This window comes from Haliotis rufescens, unplaced genomic scaffold (genome assembly GCF_023055435.1).
Source record: "Haliotis rufescens isolate VD_foot unplaced genomic scaffold, xgHalRufe1.0.p SCAF_126, whole genome shotgun sequence".
Taxonomy (NCBI): Eukaryota; Metazoa; Mollusca; class Gastropoda; order Lepetellida; family Haliotidae; genus Haliotis; species Haliotis rufescens.
This window is the reverse complement of record NW_025963809.1, coordinates 423041-450000: the sequence shown is the minus strand read 5'-3', so window position 1 is coordinate 450000 and position 26960 is coordinate 423041. Positions and strand designations below refer to the sequence as shown.

The 26960-nt window shown below is 45.3% G+C and overlaps 2 protein-coding genes across 6 annotated transcripts in view; both read left to right on the top strand.

The window, feature by feature from the left end:
* Nucleotides 1-6442, top strand: part of LOC124121996 (monocarboxylate transporter 14-like) — a 72345-nt gene extending 65903 nt beyond the window's left edge. For all 4 annotated transcript variants that reach the window (XM_046485137.2, XM_046485139.2, XM_048393995.1 and 1 more), the window contains one exon: nt 1317-6442. In XM_046485137.2, the coding sequence (XP_046341093.1) occupies nt 1317-1591 (275 nt within the window). In that variant the 3' untranslated portion in view covers nt 1592-6442. The remainder of the gene's footprint in view (nt 1-1316) is intronic.
* A 4534-nt stretch (nt 6443-10976) lies between these two features.
* LOC124121993 (tetraspanin-18-like) overlaps nt 10977-26960 on the top strand; it is a 34169-nt gene continuing 18185 nt past the window's right edge. Inside the window, exons 1-6 of one of the 2 annotated variants that reach the window (XM_046485134.2) lie at nt 10977-11215; nt 13840-14091; nt 16277-16351; nt 21414-21521; nt 22350-22538; nt 23370-23453. In XM_046485134.2, the coding sequence (XP_046341090.1) occupies nt 11156-11215; nt 13840-14091; nt 16277-16351; nt 21414-21521; nt 22350-22538; nt 23370-23453 (768 nt within the window). In that variant the 5' untranslated portion in view covers nt 10977-11155. The remainder of the gene's footprint in view (nt 11216-13839; nt 14092-16276; nt 16352-21413; nt 21522-22349; nt 22539-23369; nt 23454-26960) is intronic. The other variant, XM_046485135.2, reaches the window with a different exon arrangement.

Below are 26960 nucleotides of genomic sequence, written 5' to 3'. Positions count from 1 at the left end.
GTCGTCCTACATTCACAAACACTCGGGGTTCATCGGCATGGGTCGTCCTACTTTCACAAACACTCGGGTTTTATCGGCATGGGTTGTCCTACATTCACAAACACTCGGGTTTCATCGGCATGGGTCGTCCTACATTCACAAACACTCGGGTTTTATCGGCATGGGTCGTCCTACATTCACAAACACTCGGGTTTTATCGGCATGAGTCGTCCTACTTTCACAAACACTCGGGTTTTATCGGCATGGGTCGTCCTACATTCACAAACACTCGGGTTCCATCGGCATGGGTCGTTCTACATCCACAAACACTCGGGTGGGACGGGTTGTATGATGGGGTTCATCTTCCACACGCTATGAGTGAGTTGGGTTTAACGCCGCTATGAGAGACTGAGTGGCATGTATGAAGGTGGGGTTGGGGGTGGGGGTGGGGATCGTTGGGTGAGCTCTGACTGTAATTCCAGCAGACCATGGGTTCGAATCTCGGATCTCCCACGACTTTCATCATTGGTCTGTCGTGGCTTTCTCCCGCAACCTACCACACTGAAACCTGATTACAGCTTGAATTGGCAGTGAATCCCTAAATACGATATTAAGTGTGATGTCGCCATCTTTCCAAGGTACATTTAGACCGCCTCAATGGTCTAGTGGTAGAGCGTCCGCCCGGAGAGCGTCATACCAAAATACGTTTAAAGATGGTACTTGTTGTTACCCTGTCTGGCGCTCGGCATTAAGGGGCTAATACAAGGACTGGTCGGCTCGGAGTCAGTATACTGTGTCTGAGTGGGGTATCCATGTTAAACTGTGGCATGGTATCTCAGTGGGCTAGCACTATAAATCGGCATCAGTCCGGACTAGTAAATGCAGCCACACACACACGTGCATGCATGTCGCTATATAAGTGCAATAATCTTGGACGCGACGTTAAACCCCATTTCACCTCGACACCTCACCAAGGCACATTTAAGTCTGTTTAGATTCGCATGTCAGATTTGCCCCGATGGTGACTTTACGTCATCGTTGAAACTCCGGTGTAGCCGTCGTAGTTATATCGGCCTATGGTTGTTGTGAGAGTCGTGTCGCTACGACTGCGCGGCTCCTTCAATGGCCTCATTGCGTGACATCGTTCCCCAGTGATGTCGCCACGTTAAAGTTGACGTTGATGCGGCATAAGGTGAAAGAGTTTGCCTACACCTGCCACAAGTTCTGAACATTATTTATTAGATTCAACTTATTAGAAGTACAAACCAATTGGCTGACGTTTTTTGCTGCTGAACCTTTGACGCACGATTAAATATGGTCTTAATTTGTAATTGCAGGTGCTGTGTACGACCTTAACAATTCGTACGATACCTCGTTCTACCTAGGTGGCGCTTTGGTGATAGGGGGCGCCCTCTGCCACTTCCTGCTCAAACTTCCCTGTTTTAGTACGTCAGACCGAGTTGTGGAGATCGGTCTTGCCGAAGACGGTCCAGAGCCCATAATTCACATGGAAGAAGTCAAACCGGAAGTAGAAGTTATCTCCCCTCCTGCTGCTGCCAAAATACCCGAAATTGTCATCGACAGTACCAGTGACAGAGAGAAGGAGGACTGAAGATGCTAACGGGTCGGGGAATAGTAAACTGTCGAGGAATCGTACTGAACAAAGCGAGCAAATCCATGAAGCTACCTCAGTGATATTGAGGTAAAACGAGAAGACTCTTCAACTCAAAGTCGAATTCGAAGACCCTGTGTCGGAGTTCGGGATTTTATTGTGAGCCGAGATATGTGTTACCTCGAACATCGAGATATGTGTTACCCCCGAACATTGAGATATGTGTTACCCCCGATCATTGAGACATGGGTGTTTACCTCAACATTTACACGCATTTGTTGAAGATGTTCTATACCAAATCGTGACTGTTTCCGATGGAGTAGCAGTATCGGACCTGTCTCATACAAAGTGCCTATTGCTTAAGCCTGACTCGGGTCAGACAACAGTGTGTGTGGTAGCTTGTTAGCTTCAGGATCCGGATTCCCTACTATTTGTACAGCCAGTATTCCCGTTATCACATGGCTGCAATAATGTTATATTGTAAGTGTTACAGACGCTTACTCATCTCTTCGATGTAGTTCGGTGACGGAATGTATACTATAGGACACCCACAGGAGGATAGTTCGTGGCTGAAGAGCCGCAAACTCAAATGGGAGCCATTTATTGATTTGACATGATCAGCAAGTACGTCACCAACACCAGTGATGTTTGTCTCAGAAGGCATCACAGCGTCTGTCCTATTTTTATATAGTGGACGGTCTGTTGTATCTTACGTTTGTCTCTATATATGGACACACAAGGCTGATCTGAGCTGACAGTCATTGTCCGCAGGGAAATGTGTTTTGTCTGTTTTGTTGATATAATATTTTATTGATAGCCCTGTGTTTCCAATTATAGCCCATGTGTCTGATGATAGCCCTGTGGTTCTGATGGTACTCTGTATTTCCGCTGATGGTCCCATGTTTCTGATTATTGCCCCATGGGTCCGATAGTAGCCCGGTGTCTTCATTTCAACTCTGTGTTTCTTATGATATTTACAATGAATCCCCATGTTTCAGGCGAACCCCAATGTTTCAGGCGAACCCCAATGTTTCAGGCGAACCCCAATGTTTCAGTTCAATCACCATGTTTCAGATGAATCCTTATTCCAATGTTTCATATGAATCCCACTGTTTTTTCGCAGTTCCTAATTGTGATGATACCGGCTTTCCGATGATGTCCATATAGCCAATGATACCTTGTGTTTCTGATAAAACCGTATGTTTTAATGCATTACCCCTTGCGTCTGATTCGTGATGTCCGTATGTCTCTGGCAGTTCATCTACCGATGTTCCTAGGGTACATGTCGTCTTAGTGTCTTCATGAATCCCTGTGGTTCTGAAGCTACTCCTTTTGTTTTTCAAATTTGAGTTGTAGTGATACCTTGTGTTTCTAATGATGCCTTGTGTTTCCTCTGAATGTATGATGGTCCCTAGTGTGTCTGATAGTACCTAGTGTGTCTGGTGGTACCTTGTGTTTCCTCTGATTGTATGATGGTACCTAGTGTGTCTGGTGGTACCTTGTGTTTCCTCTGATTGTATGATTGTCCCTAGTGTATCTGGTGGTACCTTGTGGTTCTAATAATGCCTTGTGTTTCCTCTGATTGTATGATGGTCCCTAGTGTGTCTGGTGGTACCTTATGATTCTGGTGGTACCTTGTGGTTCTAAGGATGCCATGTGTTTCCTGATTGTGTGATGGAACCTAGTATGTCTGGTGGTACCTTATGATTCTGGTGGTACCTTGCGGTTCTAATGATGCCTTGTGTTTCCTCTGATTGTGTGATGGAACCTAGCGTGTCTGGTGGTACGTTATGATTCTGGTGGTACCTTGTGGTTCTAATGATGCCTTGTGTTTCCTCTGATTGTATGATGGTCCCTAGTGTGTCTGGTGGTACCTTGTGTTTCCTCTGATTGTATGATGGTCCCTAGTGTGTCTGGTGGTACCTTGTGTTTCCTCTGATTGTATGATTGTCCCTAGTGTGTCTGGTGGTACCTTGTGTTTCCTCTGATTGTATGATGGTCCCTAGTGTGTCTGGTGGTACCTTGTGGATCTAATGATGCCTTGTGTTTCCTCTGATTGTATGATGGTCCCTAGTGTTTCTGGTGGTACCTTGTGGTTCTGATGGTACCTTGCGGTTCTGAGGATGCCTTCTGTTTCCTCTGATTGTATGATGGTCCCTAGTGTGTCTGGTGGTACCTTGTGGTTCTGATGGTACCTTGCGGTTCTGAGGATGCCTTCTGTTTCCTCTGATTGTATGATGGTCCCTAGTGTGTCTGGTGGCACCTGGTGGTTCTACCTTATATTTCCCCTCATATTCTGACAGTTTTAGTGTGATGGTACCGTGTGTTTTTTATGGTACTTGTGCCACTCATGCCACCTTCTGTCTTCCCTGCTTGTCTGATGGTACCATTTGATTCTCATAGTTCCCCATGTTCGTGGTGGATGTCTGTTTGTGTCTGTCCCAAGTTTCTACGACTCCTTGCGGCTGACAGACTACAGTACTCAAACAAAGTCAGCTCACACTCTACCTCGGGCAGGTGCCCCTTCGCGGACATAACCGTAGCATAACATGCCATGAGGTCCCTCAGTGAGGTCGTCTCGTTTGTGACACGATTCAAGAGTCATGGACGTGTGGGAATTTCATATATTAAATTTTGGAACCTGGGTGGTTTATACCAATGATTTTTTCCGGAGGAAGGCTCGTCATGAAACATGAAGGCAGTTCCAAAAGGCCTCATGAGCCAACAGGACATGTGGTAAAGTTTGGTATTGGGTCCGAACAGAAACCTTTCTTCATGACCTGTTCGGTGATCACCTTGATCCTAATTGACAGTGATCTGTTTTCTGTGTTTTTCAGGTGAACAATCGCCTTGCCTTTGCATGTGTTGTGACTGGAGGGCCAGGATACGTTCACCTTTTCTCGAACACCTGTTATTATCACTGTTTGATAGGGATTCATAAGCACATGCTTATGATATAGTCGGAAGCATATATTCGACTCTGCTTTTGGCTGAGAATTCGTATGAACATGGAAACGGTTTTGTAGCATTTCCTTTTCAATTTGGCTCCTCGTGAAATTACCCTGGCCTCCAAATTGTGTTTTTATATAATCTAATGTTAAAAATCGGTTATAAACACTGGTTCATTACAACAATTACCTTCGCAGCCTGTGAAATGTTGACCAAGCCTACCAAGAACGTTTGTTTACGTGCAAATGAAATATACAACTCCAAGCGATCGCGTTCAGTCTTGTTCATTTGACACGTGCTCAGTTTACTGCGCGATTTTACTTATCATTGTTTTAGACCAGAAATGTTTTATCGATGCTCAGATTATCAAATTCTTGCTCATGTTTTTATCACGTTGTTCTTGTGAATAGTGTAACCTCAAAACAGTGACACCCCAACAATCCGACCATTACTTTTAGGAAAGTCTACCTGTGTTCACATGACATACATTCCTAATAAGTATATGTCAGGATATTATTTAATTTGTTAAAGTTCTCTGATCATGTAGTCTTTACATACCCGAACATATATGTGTTGTATCGAATTAACCTCAAACTCAATGTAATCAATTAGTTAGTTAGTTTGTTTGTTTGTTTGTTTGTTGTTATACGCCGCACTCAGCAATATTCCAGCTATATGACGGCGGTCTGTATATAATCGAGTCTGGACCAGACACTCTGATATCATGACCTGATATCATGAGCATCAATCCACACAGTTGGGATACGATGACATACATCAACCACGTCAGCGTGCCTGACCACCCGATCCCGTTAGACGCCTCTTATGACAAGCATAAGTCACCTTTTACGGCAAGCATGGGTTGCTGAAGACCTATTCTACTCCGCATCTTCACGGGTCTCATGTAGATGTTTGAGTTGGACATGCCCTTATTGGTGTTCATTGGCGTCTCTCAATCTGGCATCAACACGGACGCCAACATGAATGTAACCCCAAGATGCCCATGATGTTCATTAATCCTCAAACCTTTAGATCGCACTCACAAGCATTGTTCATTGAAATATTCGATTTTTCATATCATTCTTGAAGATCAGGAATATTTAACCAATGCTCAGAATGCCAAACTATTGCTCATTTTTTTATCACGTTGCTCTTGTGATTGTTAACGCCAGGTTAAGAACGCCGACACCCAACAATCGGACGATAAACTACAGGAAAGTCTACTGTCTACTGTCTACTGTTCCTCAGTGGTGTTCTTGGTGTTCATGGTGTTCAACCTAAAACTTTTCAAGCATGGCTTGATTTATCAGTTTCTAAGACACCGAATGAGTCATTTCATATTGGTAATCAGAGTGAGTGAGTGAGTTGGGCTTAACGCCGCTTTTAACAGTATTCCAGTCATATCACGGCGTGTCAGCTTCACGTGGGAGGAAAGCCCCAAGGGATGCAGGTCTTAGACGTTTACCACTTCGGTGAAACCCACGAGCACGGGTATGGTGCTGACAAACCTAGAAACATAGTCGGGGCGAACCGGCATTCGAACCCACAATCATAGGTTTCTGGCGTGCCAAAGGGACGCAACTCTGCATAGCGAATTGCGGCGTCTTAGACGACTGGGCCACCCGTGCCCCCCTGGTTATCAGAATGAACATTGTAGAAAACGTTAGGATGGATTAGACTTGGCTCCGCCACACCCATGGCTCGTTTCATATTAATACGATGATGCATATATATGTCACACGTCAACGCTGGTATTGAAGGAGTTGTACTGGGAGTACATTTGTTGTTTCATATGTAAAAGCCACTATTTTTGTATGTTTAAATGTCTTTTATTTCATAATGTAAACTTTTAATGTATGTGATCACTGATGACGTGCTGTAATAAACAACAGTGCCATTGCACGTGTGTGTGTGTTCTTATCTCGGACTGTTTTGACGTTTTGACGTTATAACAGTGGCAGACTCCGTGGTGCAGTGGATGGAGCGTCGGCCGGAGGAGGGGAAGGTCATCTTCCCGAGGCAAGGGAGTTAACTCTGACGGTAAACGTCCACTTTCCACCCTTGCCGAACTAGGCTGTAATTTATGGGCTCGATCGTAGCGCCACCAGTCGCTATTACTAGCAATGTCCCTTCTATGTCCCTCCTGTTGATCAATCAGATTCCACGTCTGATATCTCCTGCATTTGCTTCAAACAAAATGGCGGCGCACAGTCAAGATGATCAATAATTAAGATCTTTATTGTAAAAAACGAGTCTTACTTCGCGAGGTGCATCAAATCCCGTGAGGACCATGATTAAAAGCATTAAAAGATTTCGAAAATATATGTTGACTGTACACATGCTTTGCAAATCCTGAAATCGACCCAAATCTGCACGTCAGTTTTCGAACCGGATGTCGATTTCTTTACGCAATTTTGATTGGAATATTCATAGACTCGTTAGTCCAGCCAAAATGTAACTCCATAATTTCAGCCTAGTTCGGCAAGAGTGGAAACTGGACTTTTATAGTCAGTGAAGTCCGGAAGATTGGGGAAGTTCGATGGTTCAGCTATGTAGTGAGTGAGTTGGGTTTAACGCCGCTTTTAACAGTATTCCAGTTATATCACGGCAGGTCAGCTTAATGTGGGAGGAAAGCCCGAAGTGATGTATGGTGCTGACAAACCTAGAAACATAATCAGGGCGAACCGGGATTCGAACCCACAATCATAGGTTGCTGGCATGTCCAAGGGACGCAACTCTGCACAGCGAATTGCGGCGTCTTAGACGACTGGGCCACCCGTGCCCCCTGTCCAGCTATGTAAGTGCAATAATCTTGAACGCCACGTTAAACCCAATTTCACCTCACATCTCTACTATAACACGGTAAGGTGTAAAACGTTTCAGCCTGTCAACACAGTATTCACCAATACCATCTTTCCAAATGTTGGATTTGTGATCTATGGCATAGTTGGTACATTTGTAAATATAATGCATAACTATCCACGATTACACAACCCAGATGCAATACAGCGCATTTCACAGACTGACGTATTCTTGAAAGTAACCTAACTCTCAGAAATTGGACCGGGGATTACGGGTTTCCAATAGCTCCCCCTAGCAACCTATGCTTGTCGTGGCCTACCAGATCATGACGGAACCAGAGTTTGAATCTCTGTACCGGTAAAACAAGACTGACATCTAGTCTCTGAAATGAATATATCTTACAGGAAAACAGTTGTTGACTTAACTTAATAAATATATAATATACAAACGAGCCCAGAGACTCTCTTCATTTTGATTTCTAGGTTACCCTGCGCGACTTAGTTTATATATCACGTGACAAATCATTACACAGCCACGTGACACTACAATAACAAGAACACATCTACATGATAATCAACAAGACATGACCATAGCGTATCTAGACCGCCTCCGTGGTCTAGTGGTGGAGCATCCGCCCGGAGAGCGAAAGGTTTGATCCCAGGCTGCGTCATACCAAGTGACGTTAAAAGATGCTACCCTGTCTGGCGCTCGGCATTAAGGGGCTAAAATAAAGACTGGTCTGCTCGGGTCAGTATACTGTGTCTGAGTGGAGTATTCATGTTAACCTGAGGCATGGTATCTCAGTCTGCTAACACTATAAAATCGGCATTAGTCCGGACGACTACAAGCATGCACGTCGCTATATACGTTAAACCCCACTTCACCTCACCCGACCTCACCCCACCTCACCTTACTTCACCCACCTCACCTCACCTCACCCCACCCCACCCCACCTCGCCTAACCTCACCTCACTGCACCCCACTTCACCTCACTTCATCCCACCTCATCTCATTCAACCTCACCTCACCTCAGTTCACCCCCACCTCACCTCACTTCGTACCTAACCTCATTCCACCTCACCTCACCTCACTCCACTCCACCTCACCTCACTTTACCCCACCTCACCTCACTTCACCCCATCTGACCTCATTCCACCTTACCTCACCTCAGTTCACCCCCACCTCACCTCACCTCACTTCGTACCTCACCTCATTCCACCTCACCTCACCTCACTCCACCCCACCTCACCTCACCTCACCTCACTTCACCCCACCTCACCTCACTTCACCCCACCTCACCTCATTCCACCTCACCTCACCTCAGTTCACCCCACCTCACCTCACTTCGTACCTCACCTCATTCCATCTCACCTCACCTCACTCCACCCAACCTCACCTCACCTCATTCCACCTCACCTCACCTCACTCCACCCCACCTCACTCCACCTCACCTCACTCCACCCCACCCCATCTCACCTCACCTCACCTCATAGCGTATGTACCCTGACACCCGAGAGATCGCACCTTCCCCTGCAGGGTGAGTGAAACGATCTCTACCCCACATCGTGGTTAACTCGTGTCACAAGTGATGGCATGTTCTTTTGTTTGTTGTTTTACGCCGCACTCAGCAATATTCCACCTATATGACGGCGGTCTGTAAATAATCAAGTCTGCACCAGACAATCCAGTGACTGACGTCATGAGCATCGATCCACGCAATGGGGATACATGCATCAACCAAGTCAAACATCTGTTTGAACCCTCAGTCCTTTTCACAGGGACGCCATGTGACGCATGGATCTTCTGGGGTAAACTTAGACTGAACTGCCGGGCGGAAGAAAGTATACAACCATGTCAGATGGATATATACGGTGACCCGTAAGGGACATGGAGTCTGTTTTTCAATATTTTGATGTTTCACTTACTTTTATCGTAACCTTTAGCAAATTAACACAATGTTTCATACAAATATGTTATAAATCATGTATAAAAACAACCGAAACATGGAAAATGTACTTTCAAGTAGCTATTGAGTCGCTGAAATGTGAAGTGAAAATGTCAAAAACTAAAATGAAAATGTCAAAAACCAAAACGAAAATGTCAAAAACTAAAATGAAACCACAGAAAACTATTTCCACCGCGGTATAAATAGTTTTCTGTATTTTCATTTTAGTTTTTGACATTTTCATTTTAGTTTTGGACATTTTCATTTTAGTTTTTGACATTTTAGTTTCAATTTTCAGCGATTCAATATCTTTTTTACACATGATTTATCACATATTTGTAAGACAAATCGTGTTAATTTGCAAAAGGTTACGATAAAAATAAGTGAAATATCAAAATATGGAAAAACAGACTCCATGTCCCTTATGGGCCACCGTAGATGGAAGCTAAAAATGAAAAAAAGAAAAGAAATGGTTATTCGAAGGTGATGTACTAGTATTTGATACAGGTATCATAGCTGTGTTTAGACCTGAAGTGTTTCGGCGACTGTTTCGTGCCTAGCAACGTTTTGATCACGCTTGTAATTATTTGGTCAAATCCAATTTTCAAGTGTGCTGGGGGCACGGGTGGCCCAGTCGTCTAAGGCGCCGCGATTCACTGTCCAGAGTTGCATCCCTTGAAACCCAGTAACCTTTGATTGTGGGTTCGAATCCCGGTTCGCCGCGATTATGTTTCTAGGTTTGTCAGCACCATACCCGTGCTCGTGGGTTTCACCGAAGTGGTAAACGTCTAAGACCTGCATCACTTCGGGCTTTCCTCCCACATTAAGCTGACACGCCGCGATATAACTGAAATATTGTTAAAAAGCGCCGTTAAACCCAACTCACTCACTCACTCAAGTGAATGGTCTCCGTATGTCTGGCAGTTGACAGTGTTTGTTTCCAGGACCCATGCACGGTAACGTTGCTACCAAATCCTGATTATGCGTGTCCGAATACAAACAGCGGTATCTGCATGCTCCAGTTTGCCTTCACAACCTCAACGATAACGAAGTCCATATGTAGGTTAAATACACAATGCAGTTATTTAGATTATTCGCATGTGGTCTGCTATCGCATCGTATTTTTGCTCCAAACTTATCACATGCTGAGTCGCTATATGGCTGAAATAATGCCGAGGCGACGTTAAATTTTAAAATTTTAACTCAAATGCTGAAACTATTACTGCTTGAAATTGAGCAATTATGATGATTATGATGGTCTATGACCATTGATAACCTCTCTGCAACCAAAATGCAACAATAAAATTAAAATTGAAATTAAATTAAAATTAAAATTAAAATTAAATCAAAATATATTAACGGTATGTCGTCCAGTAATACTAAAATGATTATATTCAAATTGGACGTAGAAATAATCCTATTCATAGTGCTAACACAATTACAGTAACGACAATGAAATGACGAAACGGATATAATATTAATTCAACTACTGACATTATTCCAAACAAGATTTAAATGCAATGCAACTAGTAGAACAACCCCAATATTAATAATCATAATGATGATAACCATCACAAAAACATCAACATAACAACAATAATGAGCGGGACGAATTTCTGAATGTTTACAAGCGAAACCTGTTGAAATGGGTCACCGAGCAATCGATTTTCTAATCCATTGTTCCGAGCCGTGTCGCATGTGGTCGACCTGTTGTCACGGTCGTCGTCATGGCGTGTGTGTCAAACCCGCTGTGCTGGTACTGTGAGCTGCATGAGGAAACGTTGAGACCCCGCCCAGAGGAGCATGGCGTCCTTCATGCTACGGCTTGAATACGTATCTTGGACTTAATTCCTGACTAATCGGAGACAATGGGCTTCTGTGCCGGCTGTGGACAATGTATTCTTGTACTACTGAATGTTCTATTTCTGGTGAGTTAGCTTTGATATTGTGAGCATACAGAAGAATTTAAAACACTCTACCTGTTTATTTGATAATTCAAAATTTAAAATTTAAATGAACTTTTAAATAAGCCGTAAGTTATGACCCAGCTTGGACTGTGTCGTTACTAAAACATTTGTTATTATCAGGGTTGTAAACAACTCGCGTGTTACACGATACGCGTTGGGTCTTGTATTCACGAAAACTGTTACAGGTTACAAGATTCGAACACGCTTACCTCACACAAAAGTGATCTTCTTTTAAAAAAAATATATGTTATATCATTTTAAAATTTTCATGAAATTAAATTCATGAACGAATAATTATCCTTTCTTGTATCGTTGTGTTTGTTTTATTTATTGTTTATCCTGCGAAGTTTCCCGACTTAATTCGTCACGATTTGGCTGAAATATTGACGGTGTGTTAATAACTCACTCACACTCACTCCCTGCTTATATGGGTCACAAAATTAGCTCTCTATCAGGGATCTCGACAAGCCACTAGAAACAGTAGATAAGCAGGCCCGGAATCCCACGTAACAGCTGTTGCTGGAGTAGGTTAGTGCGAACATAATGGCAGCAAGTCACGGCCTATGTATCGTAACATCCGCTCCACCCTGTAACGGGAGGGTATAGTGGAGAGAAGGGGGGGGGGGGGGGGGGGGGGATATCTCTCACAGTAAATATAATTTGAGGACAAAGCAAAGAAACAAACTAACCTGGGCCCGTATGCACAAGCGAACTTTGTGAAACGGTTGTCCTAAATCTATATTAAACTGCAACAGTTCACTGCAGATGACGATATACAGTAAACTACGGTTATAACGAACTCAAAGGGACCGCTAATTTTAGTTCGTTATAACCGTACTTCGTTATATGCATATATACAACAAATATACAGCAAATGGCCGGGACCAAAATATAAGTTCGTTATAAGCGTGTTCGTTATAAACGTATTTTACTGTAGTTAATCTCGTCAATTTGAACTCCTTATTAATTCGAACGTTTGACATATCGTTTAAGACGCTGTAGCTCTGTGATCCTGTAAGAACCCTGTTGTCGAATGTGGTGCTCCGCTTATCTCGAACTTCGGACAACCCGACATACACACGAGTATTATCGAAATTTCAGCAGAGAAAACTAAAAATGTCTTGTTTCCTACACGTCAGGCTTAATCTAAAGTCATGTCGAAACTACGCGGAGCTATTGGGTTGACATTAAATTCGATATTTCTAACAAAGGTCATTAGTTCTAAGTATATTAAACGTTTTCTCAGTAACAGATATGTGTCGCCAATTATACACTCGTTATGAAAAAGGTGACACGGGTGGCCAAGTCGTCTAAGGCGCCGCGATTCGCTGTGAAGAGTTGCATCCCTTGGGTACGCCAGAAACCTATGATTGTGGGTTCGAATCCCGGTTCGCCCCGATTATGTTTCTAGGTTTGTCAGCACCATACCCGTGCTCGTGGGTTTCACCGAAGTGGTAAAAGTCTGAGACCTGCATCACTTCGGACTTTCCTCCCACATTAAGCTGACACGCCGTGATGTAACTCAAATACTGTTAAAAGCGGCGTTAAACCCAACTCACTCACTCACGCGTTATGAAAAAAAATGATTATGTCCTTGACCTCTATTGGATGTGAATGAAACCAAAAAAATGTGAAGAAATTTGAGCGGTGGGTAGTGGTCAAAGCGTTCGTTAGTTATGCCGAACACCCTGGTTTGACTACCAACATTGGTAGCCCGAATGTGTCATTGCTGGGTATGGCTGCACCTGACTCACGCTCTCGCTGACAGAAATTAGAAATCATAATCTCTGGATTCAGTGATCAATTCAGCATTTTCTAGGTCAGATTAACCTGAACAAACAACTGTCAATGTGTTGATACACATCATATGTGAAGCAAAACACGTGGTGTAGGCACGCCGTCACGTACAGGCAAAGAATAACAGGAAATGAGTAAACCTAACTCACCCCCTACCTATCAGCGTCATTTGTACCACGTTAACGAAAACATGTGGCTTTTGAGAAACGCGTTAGGAGCTGATACTCGTTTCTAGTTTACCAGTCAGCTGTATACATGTATACGTCACGATGACGAGTCCAGGCAATTCCAGACTCTGATAGAGTGGGTAGTGAGTGAGTTGGGTTTAACGCCGATTTTAACAGTATTCCAGTTATATCACGGCGTGCAAGCTTACTGTGGGAGGAAAGCCCGAAGTGATGCAGGTCTCAGACGTTTACCACTTCGGTGAAACCCACGAGCACGGGTATGGTGCTGACAAACCTAGAAACATAATCGGGGCGAACCGGGATTCGAACCCACAATCATAGGTTTCTGGCGCAACACTGCACAGCGAATCGCGGCGCCTTAGACGACTGGGCCACCCGTGCCCCCCTCATAGCGTTGGCAGACAGTGACGGTATTATCCATCGGGGTAGAAAGATATAAAACCTTTTGATATTTACACGTGTGTATTTCACCAATTATCAATGCTGAAAGATATTTTGAAACAAGATGGCGTCATAATGATCCACCACTGGAGTTGAAAACAATACTAGCTGTCGCCGTCATCTGTTGTATGGTAAATCTGCTTTTTTCATCTTTTTCAGCTCATATCGCTGGCGCTGATCGTAATAGGCGTCATCTTGAAATTCTTCCCCGGGACTTTTATGAAATTCCTGTTTGAAGGCTTGAAAGCGACCGTCCCCTTCAAGCTTCCGACCGGAACAAATGACCTTGACATTGTGCCTCTAGTAGATGAAATCGGCCTCGCTCTGATCATAATCGGCGTGACGTTGTTCGGCCTGTGTTTCCTGGCGTGTTGCGGTGCTTGTTGCAGATGGAGACTCTTCCTCATCTTTGTAAGTTTCCCTACCCTGATGCCACTGGGTGCACGGGTGGCCCAGTCGTCTAAGGCGCCGCGATTCGCTATGCAGAGTTGCGTCCCTTGGGCACGCCAGAAACCTATGATTCTGGGTTCGAATCCCGGTTCGCTCCGATTATGTTTCTAGGTTTGTCAGCACCATACCCGTGCTCGTGGGTTTCACCGAAGTGGTAAACGTCTGAGACCTGCATCCCTTGGGGCTTTCCTCCCACACTAAGCTGACTGGCCGTGATATGACTGGAATACTGTTAAAGGCGGCGTTAAATCCAACTCACTCACTCACGCACTGATGCAACTGACTTGAGACACGTGCCCGGGCCACGGAACACGTGACCGTCCCCATGAAACAAGGCATTATTCTGATACGATGTTTCCCTAAACATCACTGGGTACATCATACAGTCTCGTATGTTTAGTAAAGGGGATCTAATACTGAGTGAGTGAGTGAGTATGGTTTTACGCCGCTTTTAGCAATATTCCAGCAATATCACGGCGGGGGACACCAGAAATGGGCTTCACACATTGTACCCATGTCGGGACTCGAACCCGGGTCTTCGGCGTAAGGAGCGAACGCTTTAACCACTAGGCTACCCGACCGCCCGGATCTAATACTGAATACACGTATCATAACATATACATGTACACTGTTCCAAAATAATCCCCAAAACGCAATGCAATATTTACAGTACCGTATCTCGTGCAATACACGATGTATGCCATGGGATATACTATTTTGTCCATACATGTTCACTGCAACCCTGACACCGTATTCCAAATAATATACATTTGCTCATACAATATACACTGTGTCCCATACAATATACACTGTATTTAATGCAATGTACGACCCTTGAAGATCCGGGGTCTTCAGCTACCCATGTTTATCGTACAAGGCGACTAACGGGATCGGGTGGTCAGGCTCGCTGACTTGGTTGATGCATGTCATCGTATCCCAAATTGCGTGGATTGATGCTCATGATGTCAGTCACTGGATTGTCTGGTCCAGACTCGATTATTTACAAAGCGCCGTCATATAGCTGGAATATTACCGAGTGCGGCGTTAAACAACAAACAAACAAACAAACAAACAAACAAACAATGCAGTATACACTGTATTCAATACAATATACAATACACATCATACAGAATAGCAGCTTTTGGGGGCACGGGTGGCCCAGTCGTCTATGGAGCCGCTATTCGCTGTGCAGAGTTGCGTCCCTTAGGTACGCCAGAAACCTATGATTATGGGTTCGAATCCCGGTTCGCCCCGACTATGTTTCTAGGTTTATCAGCACCATACCCGTGCTCGTGGGTTTCACCGAAGTGGTAAACGTCCGAGACCTGCATCACTTCGGGCTTTCCTCCTATATTAACGGACTAGCCGTGATATAACTGGAATACTGTTCAAAGCGGCGTTAAACCACACTCACTCTTTCACTTTAGTGAGTGAGTGAGTTAAAATTAAACGTCGCATCGGCATTATTTCAGCCTTATAGCGACGAGACCAAGTTAATATATACACAATTTGGTTATTTATGCAATGTCATATTTAAAAACAATTTATGAAACATATTGAAGCATACTATATTTAAAAACAATTGATGAAGCATATTTGAGCATAACAATATCATTTTGACAGTTTAAAACACGGGCTATAGGCCACCAGTAACCAAAGCTAGGCCACCTCGCTGGGGATCATGGGGACTTACAGTACCTCGGCTTCCTGCGTGATACCCCAGCAGGATTTACGTCATCACTTTAGCCACTGGTGGTTGTGCACAGTACTAGCCAATATTAAAAAAATACTCATCAATGAGTTGGCATAAAACACTGGTTGATGATAGTTACATCCATTACTATAGGATTACGTGTCACACAGGGGGACAATATTTTTACGCTACGTTAACCTCCTGGACAGAGCCTTTAATAATGTCAGTTGCTAATAGCATCACACCAAATTTAAAAACAAGCATTTGATTATTCACATACATATTTAAAATTTATTATACAGACCAATATCTTTCAAGTAATTTATGATGAGATGCCCGCTGACACGGGAAAAGAGATCTTTCAGATTTATGCTTTGATAATGTGAATCCCTTGCCTCTCTCACTTTACCTGCGTTAGCTGCAGTTAATGACGTGTCTGCTGTCTGTCCGCAGTACTGCGTGTGTATGATCCTCCTGATCCTGGCGGTGGCAACCATGGGTGGACTGTTCATCGCCACAGACTCACAGGTAGGTGGTCCTGTCCTCGAGCAGGTGGTCCTGTCCTCTAGTAGGTGGTCCTGTCCCCGAGTAGGTGGTCCTGTCCCTGAGTAGGTGGTCCTGTACTCGAGCAGGTGGTCCTGTCCTCAAGTAGGTGGTCCTGTCCTCTAGTAGGTGGTCCTGTCCCCGAGTAGGTGGTCCTGTCCTCTAGTAGGTGGTCCTGTCCTCGAGTAGGTGGTCCTGTCCCCGAGTAGGTGGTCCTGTCCTCGAGCAGGTGGTCCTGTCCTCTGGTAGGTGGTCCTGTCCCCGAGTAGGTAGTCCTGTCCTCGAGCAGATGGTCCTGTCCTCTAGTAGGTGGCCCTGTCCCCGAGCAGGTGGTCTTGTCGCCGAGTAGGTGGTCCTGTCCTCTAGTAGGTGGTCCTGTCCCCGAGGAGGTGGTCCTGTCCTCGAGTAGGTGGTCCTGTCCTCGAGCAGGTGGTCCTGTCCTCGAGTAGGTGGTCCCTCTGTGTCGTAACGAAGTACAAGCATGTCAACGCGTACACTAGATTAACAAGTCATGTTAAAAATGATAGTAATGTCGAATGAGAGAGATGGACATATACACTGAACAAAAAAAGAAATATTACATATACCGTAAACATTCAAAGGAACTCCCACAAAATATTCACGATCCCGAATAATCTTTGGTCAATATGTATACCCAAAATTACTATCATTGTAAACAACAGTTGTCATGTTAATGTTCGAAACAAGGACGCGTGTTATCAATATTACAAAGTAAAAGAAGATTAATGTTTATGTGATAAATAGTTATGCGATGCACGTGTGTCATGCTACCAACATCAAAGTATATGTATCAACGTTCGTGGGTCATTGTCGTTTAAGCCACAGTAAAGATTTTGTCTCTTATCCTGCTAGAGGGGGCGCGGGTGGCCCAGTCGTCTAAGGCGCCGCGATTCGCTGTGCAGAGTTGCGTCCCTTGGGCACGCCAGAAACCTATGATTGTGGGTTCGAATGCCGGTTCGCCCCGATTATGTTTCTAGGTTTATCAGCACCATACCCGTGCTCGTGGGTTTCATCCAAATGGTAAACGTCTGAGACCTGCATCACTTCGGGTTTTCCTCCCACATTAAGCTGACATGCCGTGATATAACTGGAATACTGTTAAAAGCGGCGTTAAACACAACTCACTCACTATCCTGCTAGTACAAGTAGCCACACACACACACACACACACACACACACACACGTGCATGCACGTCGCTATATAAGTGCAGTAATCTTGGACGCGACGTTAAACCCAATTTCACCTCACCTCTTATAAGAGATATCCACATTTTGTACACAACCTCTTTAAGGATGATGGTGATGAAATGTACAAGCTTTAAAAATACTTCCCCGTATTTTAATAATGAGGACTCCCTGAATAGAATCCGGCCTCGGCAATGTCGGAAAAGTTCATTTTATGCACAGGTGGTATTTCCCCATATTCTCACAATCCTCACTTCAATTACCTGTACGTGTCATGCCAATGACGATTGTCATATCTCTCCCGCTTTGGGATGCGATCGTTGGGGCATCGCGTTTATCTGCGTTGCCCAGGTCATGACAGAACAATGTTTTTTTATCGAGCGTCACGCCACACGAAGTGTTTCGTTTCTCATCATCGACCGATTCTACTTTTTTATTTGTTTTGTCGATACGATTCACGGGATGTTCGACGCATAGTCTTTTTTGGCCCCCGGGCGACCAGCAATAACACATGCATCAAATACATCGAAATGATAAAAAAAAACTAACTTATACTTATTATTATTAAATAATATTATAATAATAATAAACTTATTATTTAAAGGTTACGTGAACCAGAAATGCTTTGTGTGTCCTCAGTGGGTTTTTTTCATGTTTTTTTTTCATCTTCTTTTTTTATGAAAGTAGTGACTTTATATTTGCAAGTGCGTGACAAATACTAACAGTAATGTAAGCAATGATCATAAATCCCATATGTTGATGTGATAAATAAGGTGAATTTGATAACGAAAATAATTAAGAGGAATGGCGTGTGACACATAATTTCATGTGATCACATGCCACGATAATCATCAGGCGTTCATATACAGCAGGGGTGGCCCAGTTGTTTTAGGTGCCGCAATTCGCTGTGCAGAGTTGCGTCCCTTGGACACGCCAGAAACCTATGATTGTGGGTTCGAATCCCGGTTCGCCTCGATTTTGTTTCTAGGTTTGTCAGCACTATACCCGTGCTCGTGGGTTTCACCGAAGTGGTAAACGCCTGAGACCTGCTTTACTTCGGGCTTTCTTACCACATTAAGCTGACACGCCACGATATAACTGGAATACTGTTAAAAGCGGCGTTAAACCGAACTCACTCACTCACTCATATACAGCTTCAGTTTGTTGATCCAAGCATCAGCGACCAGGTGCTACAGGCAATGTTTTGTATTTTATATTGTTAGACATATTTTCTCCCCATTCGACTGTCACAGATGATTTGCGTGTTACACTGCGAGCAAGTAGTTTCCAGACGCAAAAAAGGTATTCAGTCACTTAGTATTTGCACTTCGCTTGGCGTCTTGAAGTCTATGTTCTTTCTCGTGAGAGCAACGTATACTGATCTATTGACGGGTATGACGATAATGTTCTCTTGTTTACAAAACCCCACCGACAACAATTAGCGTGGGGGTAAGATGATCTGGTCCTACTTCAGTGAGCCTCGTGTATGGCTGGGTGATGTGTGGTAGAGTATGGGATATGTGGCGGTGTACTGGATTAATAGGGAAGTCAACACTCCTAAGATCGTTTTATGATTAGCTGCGATATCTGATCGACCAACGCAGTAAGCTAATATGCCAATGTCCCAGCAGTAGCTGAATGAACAACTTCACATAGCAGTCCATAATATAAGCAGTAATAGACGAAACAAGTTTAGATATACATGCAGCACAACCTTGTTGAGTCGAAGTCCATGAGTCATCAGTAATTGAAGGCACAACTTTAGATATACATGTAGCACAACAGTGTTGAGTCGAAGATCATGAGTCAGCAGTAATTGAAGGCACAACTTTAGATATACATGTAGTACAACCTTGTTGAGTCGAAGTCCACGAGTCAGCAGTAATTGAAGGCACAACTTTAGATATACATGTAGCACAACAGTGTTGAGTCGAAGTCCATGAGTCAGCAGTAATTGAAGGAACAACTCTAGATATACATGTAGCACAACAGTGTTGAGTCGAAGTCAATGAGTCAGCTGTAAGTGAAGGAACAACTCTAGATATACATGTAGCACAACAGTGTTGAGTCGAAGATCATGAGTCAGCAGTAATTGAAGGAACAACTCTAGATATACATGTAGCACAACCTTGTTGAGTCGAAGTCCATGAGTCAGCTGTAATTGAAGGAACAACTTTAGATAGCAGTCCATGATATAAGCAGTAATAGAAGAAACAACTTTATATATTTATGATAAGCTGCGATATCTGATCGACCAACGCAGTAAGCTAATATGCCAATGTCCCAGCAGTAGCTGAATGAACAACATCAGATAGCAGTCAATGATATAAGCAGTAATAGAAGAAACAACTTTAAATATACATGTGGCAAAACCTTGTTGAGTCGAAGTCCATGAGTCAGAAGTAATTGAAGGAACAACTCTAGATATACATGTGGCACAACCTTGTTGAGTCGAAGTCCATGAGTCAGAAGTAATTGAAGGAACAACTCTAGATATACATGTAGCACAACCTTATTGAGTCGAAGTCTATGAGTCAGCAGTACTTGAAGGAACAACTCTAGATATACATGTAGCACAACCTTGTTGTGTCGAAGTCCATGAGTCAGCAGTAATTGAAGGAACAACTCTAGATATACATGTAGCACAACCTTGTTGAGTCGAAGTCCATAAGTCAGCAGTAATTGAAGGAACAACTCTAGATATACATGAAGCACAACCTTGTTGAGTCGAAGTCCATGAGTCATCAGTAATTGAAGGAACAACTCTAGATATACATGTGGCACAACAGTGTTGAGTCGAAGTCCATGAGTCAGCAGTAATTGAAGGAACAACTCTAGATATACATGTGGCACAACAGTGTTGAGTCGAAGTCCATGAGTCAGCAGTAATTGAAGGAACAACTTTAGATATACATGTAGCACAACCTTGTTGAGTCGAAGTCCATGAGTCAGCTGTAAGTGAAGGAACAACTCTAGATATACATGTAGCACAACATTGTTGAGTCGAAGTCCATGAGTCAGCAGTAATTGAAGGAACAACTCTAGATATACATGAAGCACAACAGTGTTGAGTCGAAGTCCATGAGTCAGAAGTAATTGAAGGAACAACTCTAGATATACATGTAGCACAACATCGTTGAGTCGAAGTCCATGAGTCAGCAGTAATTGAAGGAACAACTCTAGATATACATGTAGCACAACCTTGTTGAGTCGAAGTCCATGAGTCAGAAGTAATTGAAGGAACAACTCTAGATATACATGTAGCACAACCTTATGGAGTCGAAGTCCACGAGTCAGCAGTAATTGAAGGAACAACTCTAGATATACATGTAGCACAACCTTGTTGAGTCGAAGATCATGAGTCAGCAGTAAGTGAAGGAACAACTCTAGATATACATGTAGCACAACCTTGTTGAGTCGAAGTCCATGAGTCAGCAGTAATTGAAGGAACAACTCTAGATATACATGTAGCACAACCTTGTTGAGTCGAAGATCATGAGTCAGCAGTAAGTGAAGGAACAACTCTAGATATACATGTAGCACAACCTTGTTGAGTCGAAGTCCATGAGTCAGAAGTAATTGAAGGAACAACTCTAGATATACATGTAGCACAACATCGTTGAGTCGAAGTCCATGAGTGTCAGCAGTAATTGAAGGAACAACTCTAGATATACATGTAGCACAACATTGTTGATTCGAAGTCCATGAGTCAGCAGTAATTGAAGGAACAACTCTAGATATACATGAAGCACAACATCGTTGAGTCGAAGTCCATGCCTTGGCTTTAGAACTAACTCACCCACCATTTGTGTCTTGTTTCAACACCTACACTACATTGCAGCTGCACGCCAGCATCAAGGCGCAGCTGCAGCAACGTGTCCACGACGACTACAAGGGCCCCGACAGCAGCGACATCTTCACCCTCGCCATCAACATTCTCTCCTACTCAGTGAGTAGTTCCTGTTATATCATCAACAGTGGTGGTTGATGTTTATGTTTGTGCGTGTGTGTGTGTATGTATGTGTGTGTACGTGTGCTCGTACGTATATTTATCTGCATGTATGTGGTTGTTTGTGTGTGTGTGTGTGTGTGTTCATGTGTGTATGTGTGTGCATGTGCGTGTGTATGTGCGTGTGTGTATGTGTAAGTGCGTGTTATTTATTTGTGTGTAACTATGTGTGTGAATGAGTGTATATGTATGTATGTATGTATGTATGTATGTATGTATGTATGTATGTATGTATGTATGTATGTATGTATGTATGTATGTATGTATGTATGTGTGCGTAGCGTATGTGTGTGAGTGCCTGTATGTATGTGCGTGTGAGTGCGTGTATATGTGTGTGCGCGTGTGAGTGCGTGTATATGTGTGTGTGTGTGTGTGCGTGTGCGTGCGTGCGTGCGTGCGTGCGTGCATGCACTGCGATAAATGTGTTTAAATCCTTTTTATGAACGCAACACCTCGGCAGAATGCGAACCTGAAACCTCTGATTAGAAGTCCTTCACACTATGCGTGCGTGCGTGCGTGCGTGCGTGCGTGCGTGCGTGATAATACATCTCATGTCCAAACTGAAACACAATCGTCGTTGATCTATTTATGTCTGTGTAATCAGTTTCCATTGTTTCAAAGAACAAGCCGAAATAAAGAAATAAGCTGAAATAGCTTTCCGAGTTGACTACCCACATTATTATCGCTGGAAACCCATCTCGTGTCAGCCTTCATGATATATCGGCACTGTCGCCCACACTGTCTCTCTCACGTTGACGTCATCTTCAGATGCAGTGCTGTGCGATGGGAGGTCCTGACGACTTCAACGACAGCGCGCCGTGGACCAAGTACACCTACGACGGGAACACCTTCACACTCCAGGCTTCCCCTGCTTGCTGCACTGACGACTATCTCCAGAGCAACAGACTAGACGAGTGCACGCAGAGGCCCTTCACCGCCAACAGAATACACACACAGGTAGCGTAGATCATCCTCGACAGTGCAGGGAGTTATATCCCCGCAGAGCTCCTTATAATCTGCGTATTGGCGTAAAATGACACAATTTATCACGTTTATTATATACAGTAAACTACGGTTATAACGAACTCAAAGGGACTACTATTTTTAGTTCGTTATAACCGTAGTTCGTTATAAGCATATATACAGCATAACTACAGCAAATAGTCGGGACTAAAAAGTTAGTTCGTTATATCCGTCAGTTCGTTATAAGCGTGTTCGTTATAACCGTAGTTTACTGTACCACAATTAATTATAAGTTTCTTGCTTATAAATACTCATGAGAACAAAGTAACAACACTGTCCGTTATTACCCAATACAGCCTATCCACCATGTGTGCCTGTATTTTGTAGTTTCAATGGCGGTCGGGTGGTTAAGGCGTTCGCTCGTCACGCGGAGGACCCGGGTTCGATTACCGACATGGGTACATGGGTACAATGTGTGAAGTGTATGGTTTTACGCCGCTTTTAGCAATATTACAGCAATATCAGGGCGGGGGACACGAGAAATGGGCTTCACAAATTGTACCAATGTCGGGAATCGAACCCGGGTCTTCGGCGTGACGAGCGAACGCTTTAACCACAGTGTTGTGTGCTGCTGGTGCACGTGATCCGTGGCGTGCTGTATTTCATAATGCATGGTACTCTGCTCTTTGGAATGTGTTGTCAAAGTGTGAGAATAGGGAGGTATTTTAAGAAGGTGAATACCCTCAAAACTCTCCATTCCTTAACGATAGTGTGATATAGAAAGGTTGATGTCAAAGTATGTCTGCAATGTTCCTCGTATTTCAGGGTTGCTACAAGAAGCTGCTGAATTTAATCAACGAACAGCAAACCTGGGCAATCCTGGGCGTGGTGGGGGTTGTACTGCTGCTGGTAGGTACACGTTCCCATCTCCGTCAGTCGCTCTGTGTACCGTGACAGTCGCTCTGTGTACCGTGACAGTCGCTCTGTGTACCGTGACAGTCGCTCTGTGTACCGTGACAGTCGCTCTGTGTACCGTGACAGTCGCTCTGTGTACCGTGACAGTAGCTTCGTACACCGTGTCAGTTGCTCCGTCCAGTGTGACAGTAGCTTCGTGCAGTGTGACAGTCGCTCTGTGTACCGTGACAGTAGCTCCGTACACCGTGTCAGTCGCTCTGTGTACCGTGACAGTAGCAGCGTTCACCGTGTCAGAAACTCCGTCCAGTGTGACAGTAGCTTCGTGCAGTGTGACAGTCGCTCTGTGTACCGTGACAGTCGCTCTGTGTACCGTGACAGTCGCTCTGTGTACCGTGACAGTAGCTTCGTACACCGTGTCAGTTGCTCCGTCCAGTGTGACAGTAGCTTCGTGCAGTGTGACAGTCGCTCTGTGTACCGTGACAGTAGCTCCGTACACCGTGTCAGTCGCTCTGTGTACCGTGACAGTAGCAGCGTTCACCGTGTCAGAAACTCCGTCCAGTGTGACAGTAGCTTCGTGCAGTGTGACAGTCGCTCTGTGTACCGTGACAGTAGCTCCGTACACCGTGTCAGTTGCTCCGTCCAGTGTGACAGTAGCTTCGTGCAGTGTGACAGTAGCTCCGTACACCGTGTCAGTTGCTCCGTACACCGTGTCAGTTGCTCCGTCCAGTGTGACAGTAGCTTCGTGCAGTGTGACAGTCGCTCTGTGTACCGTGACAGTAGCTCTGTACACCGTGTCAGTTGCTCCGTCCAGTGTGACAATAGCTTTGTGCAGTGTGACAGTCGCTCTGTGTACCGTGTCAGTTGCTCCGTCCAGTGTAACAGTCGCTCTGTGTACCGTGACAGTAGCTCCGTACACCGTGTCAGTTGCTCCGTCCAGTGTGACAGTAGCTTCGTGCAGTGTGACAGTCGCTCTGTGTACCGTGACAGTAGCTTCGTGCAGTGTGACAGTAGCTCCGTACACCGTGTCAGTTGCTCCGTCCAGTGTGACAGTAGCTTCGTGCAGTGTGACAGTCACTCTGTGTACCGTGACAGTAGCCCCGTACACCGTGTCAGTTGTTCCGTCCAGTGTGACAGTAGCTTCGTGCAGTGTGACAGTCGCTCTGTGTACCATGACAGTAGCTTCGTGCAGTGTGACAGTAGCTCCGTACACCGTGTCAGTTGCTCCGTCCAGTGTGACAGTAGCTTCGTGCAGTGTGACAGTCGCTCTGTGTACCGTGACAGTAGCTCTGTACACCGTGTCCGTTGCTCCGTCCAGTGTGACAGTAGCTGCGTGCAGTGTGACAGTCGCTCTGTGTACCGTGACAGTAGCTCCGTACACCGTGTCAGTTGCTCCGTCCAGTGTGACAGTAGCTTCGTGCAGTGTGACAGTCGCTCTGTGTACCGTGACAGTAGCTCCGTACACCGTGTCAGTTGCTCCGTCCAGTGTGACAGTAGCTTCGTGCAGTGTGACAGTAGCTCCGTACACCGTGTCAGTTGCTCCGTCCAGTGTGACAGTAGCTTCGTGCAGTGTGACAGTCGCTCTGTGTACCGTGACAGTAGCTCTGTACACCGTGTCAGTTGCTCCGTCCAGTGTGACAGTAGCTTCGTACACCGTGACAGTAGCAGCGTTCACCGTGTCAGTTGCTCCGTACACCGTGTCAGTTGCTCCGTCCAGTGCGACAGTAGCTTCGTGCAGTGTGACAGTAGCTCCGTACACCGTGTCAGTAACTCCGTCCAGTGTGACAGTAGCTTCGTGCAGTGTGACAGTCGCTCTGTGTACCGTGACAGTAGCAGCGTTCACCGTGTCAGTTGCTCCGTACACCGTGTCAGTTGCTCCGTCCAGTGTGACAGTAGCTTCGTGCAGTGTGACAGTCGCTCTGTGTACCGTGACAGTAGCTCCGTACACCGTGTCAGTTGCTCCGTCCAGTGTGACAGTAGCTTCGTGCAGTGTGACAGTCGCTCTGTGTACCGTGACAGTAGCTTCGTGCAGTGTGACAGTAGCTCCGTACTCCGTGTCAGTTGCTCCGTCCAGTGTGACAGTAGCTTCGTGCAGTGTGACAGTCGCTCTGTGTACCGTGACAGTAGCTCTGTACGTCGTGTCCGTTGCTCCGTCCAGTGTGACAGTAGCTTCGTGCAGTGTGACAGTCGCTCTGTGTACCGTGACAGTAGCTCCGTACACCGTGTCAGTTGCTCCGTCCAGTGTGACAGTAGCTTCGTGCAGTGTGACAGTCGCTCTGTGTACCGTGACAGTAGCTCCGTACACCGTGTCAGTTGCTCCGTCCAGTGTGACAGTAGCTTCGTGCAGTGTAACAGTCGCTCTGTGTACCGTGACAGTAGCTCCGTACACCGTGTCAGTTGCTCCGTCCAGTGTGACAGTAGCTTCGTGCAGTGTGACAGTAGCTCCGTACACCGTGTCAGTAACTCCGTCCAGTGTGACAGTAGCTTCGTGCAGTGTGACAGTCGCTCTGTGTACCGTGACAGTAGCAGCGTTCACCGTGTCAGTTGCTCCGTACACCGTGTCAGTTGCTCCGTCCAGTGTGACAGTAGCTTCGTGCAGTGTGACAGTCGCTCTGTGTACCGTGACAGTAGCTCCGTACACCGTGTCAGTTGCTCCGTCCAGTGTGACAGTAGCTTCGTACACCGTGACAGTAGCAGCGTTCACCGTGTCAGTTGCTCCGTACACCGTGTCAGTTGCTCCGTCCAGTGTGACAGTAGCTTCGTGCAGTGTGACAGTAGCTCCGTACACCGTGTCAGTAACTCCGTCCAGTGTGACAGTAGCTTCGTGCAGTGTGACAGTCGCTCTGTGTACCGTGACAGTAGCAGCGTTCACCGTGTCAGTTGCTCCTTCCAGTGTGACAGTAGCTCTGTGCACTGTGATAGCAGCCCCGTGCAGTGTGACAGAACTCCGTACACCGTGTCAGTAACTCCGTGCACCGTGACAGTAGCTTCGTGCACCGTGATAGCAGCCCCGTGCAGTGTGACAGAACTCCGTGCAGTGTGACAGAAGCTCCATGCACTGTGACAGTAGCTCCGTGCACCGTGACAGTAGCTCCGACCAGTGTGACTGTAACTCCGCCCAGTGTGACAATAGCTCCGTCCAGTGTGACAGAAGCTCCATGGACTTTGACAGTAGCTCCGTGCACCGTGACAGTAGCTCCGTCCATTGTGACAGTAGCTCCGTCCAGTGTGACAGTAGCTCCGTCCAGTGTGACAGTAGCTCCGTCCAGTGTGACAGAAGCTCCATGCACTGTGACAGTAGCTCCGTGCACCGTGACAGTTGCTCCGTCCAGTGTGACAGTAGCTCCGTCCAGTGTGACAGAAGCTCCATGCAGTAGCCCGGTCCACCATGGTCTAGGCTCTGTGCACCGTGACAGTAGTTCCGTGCAGTGTGACAGTAACTCAATGTAGTATGACAGTAGCTCCGTGCACAGTGATGGTAGTCCTGTGCAGTGTGACAGTAGC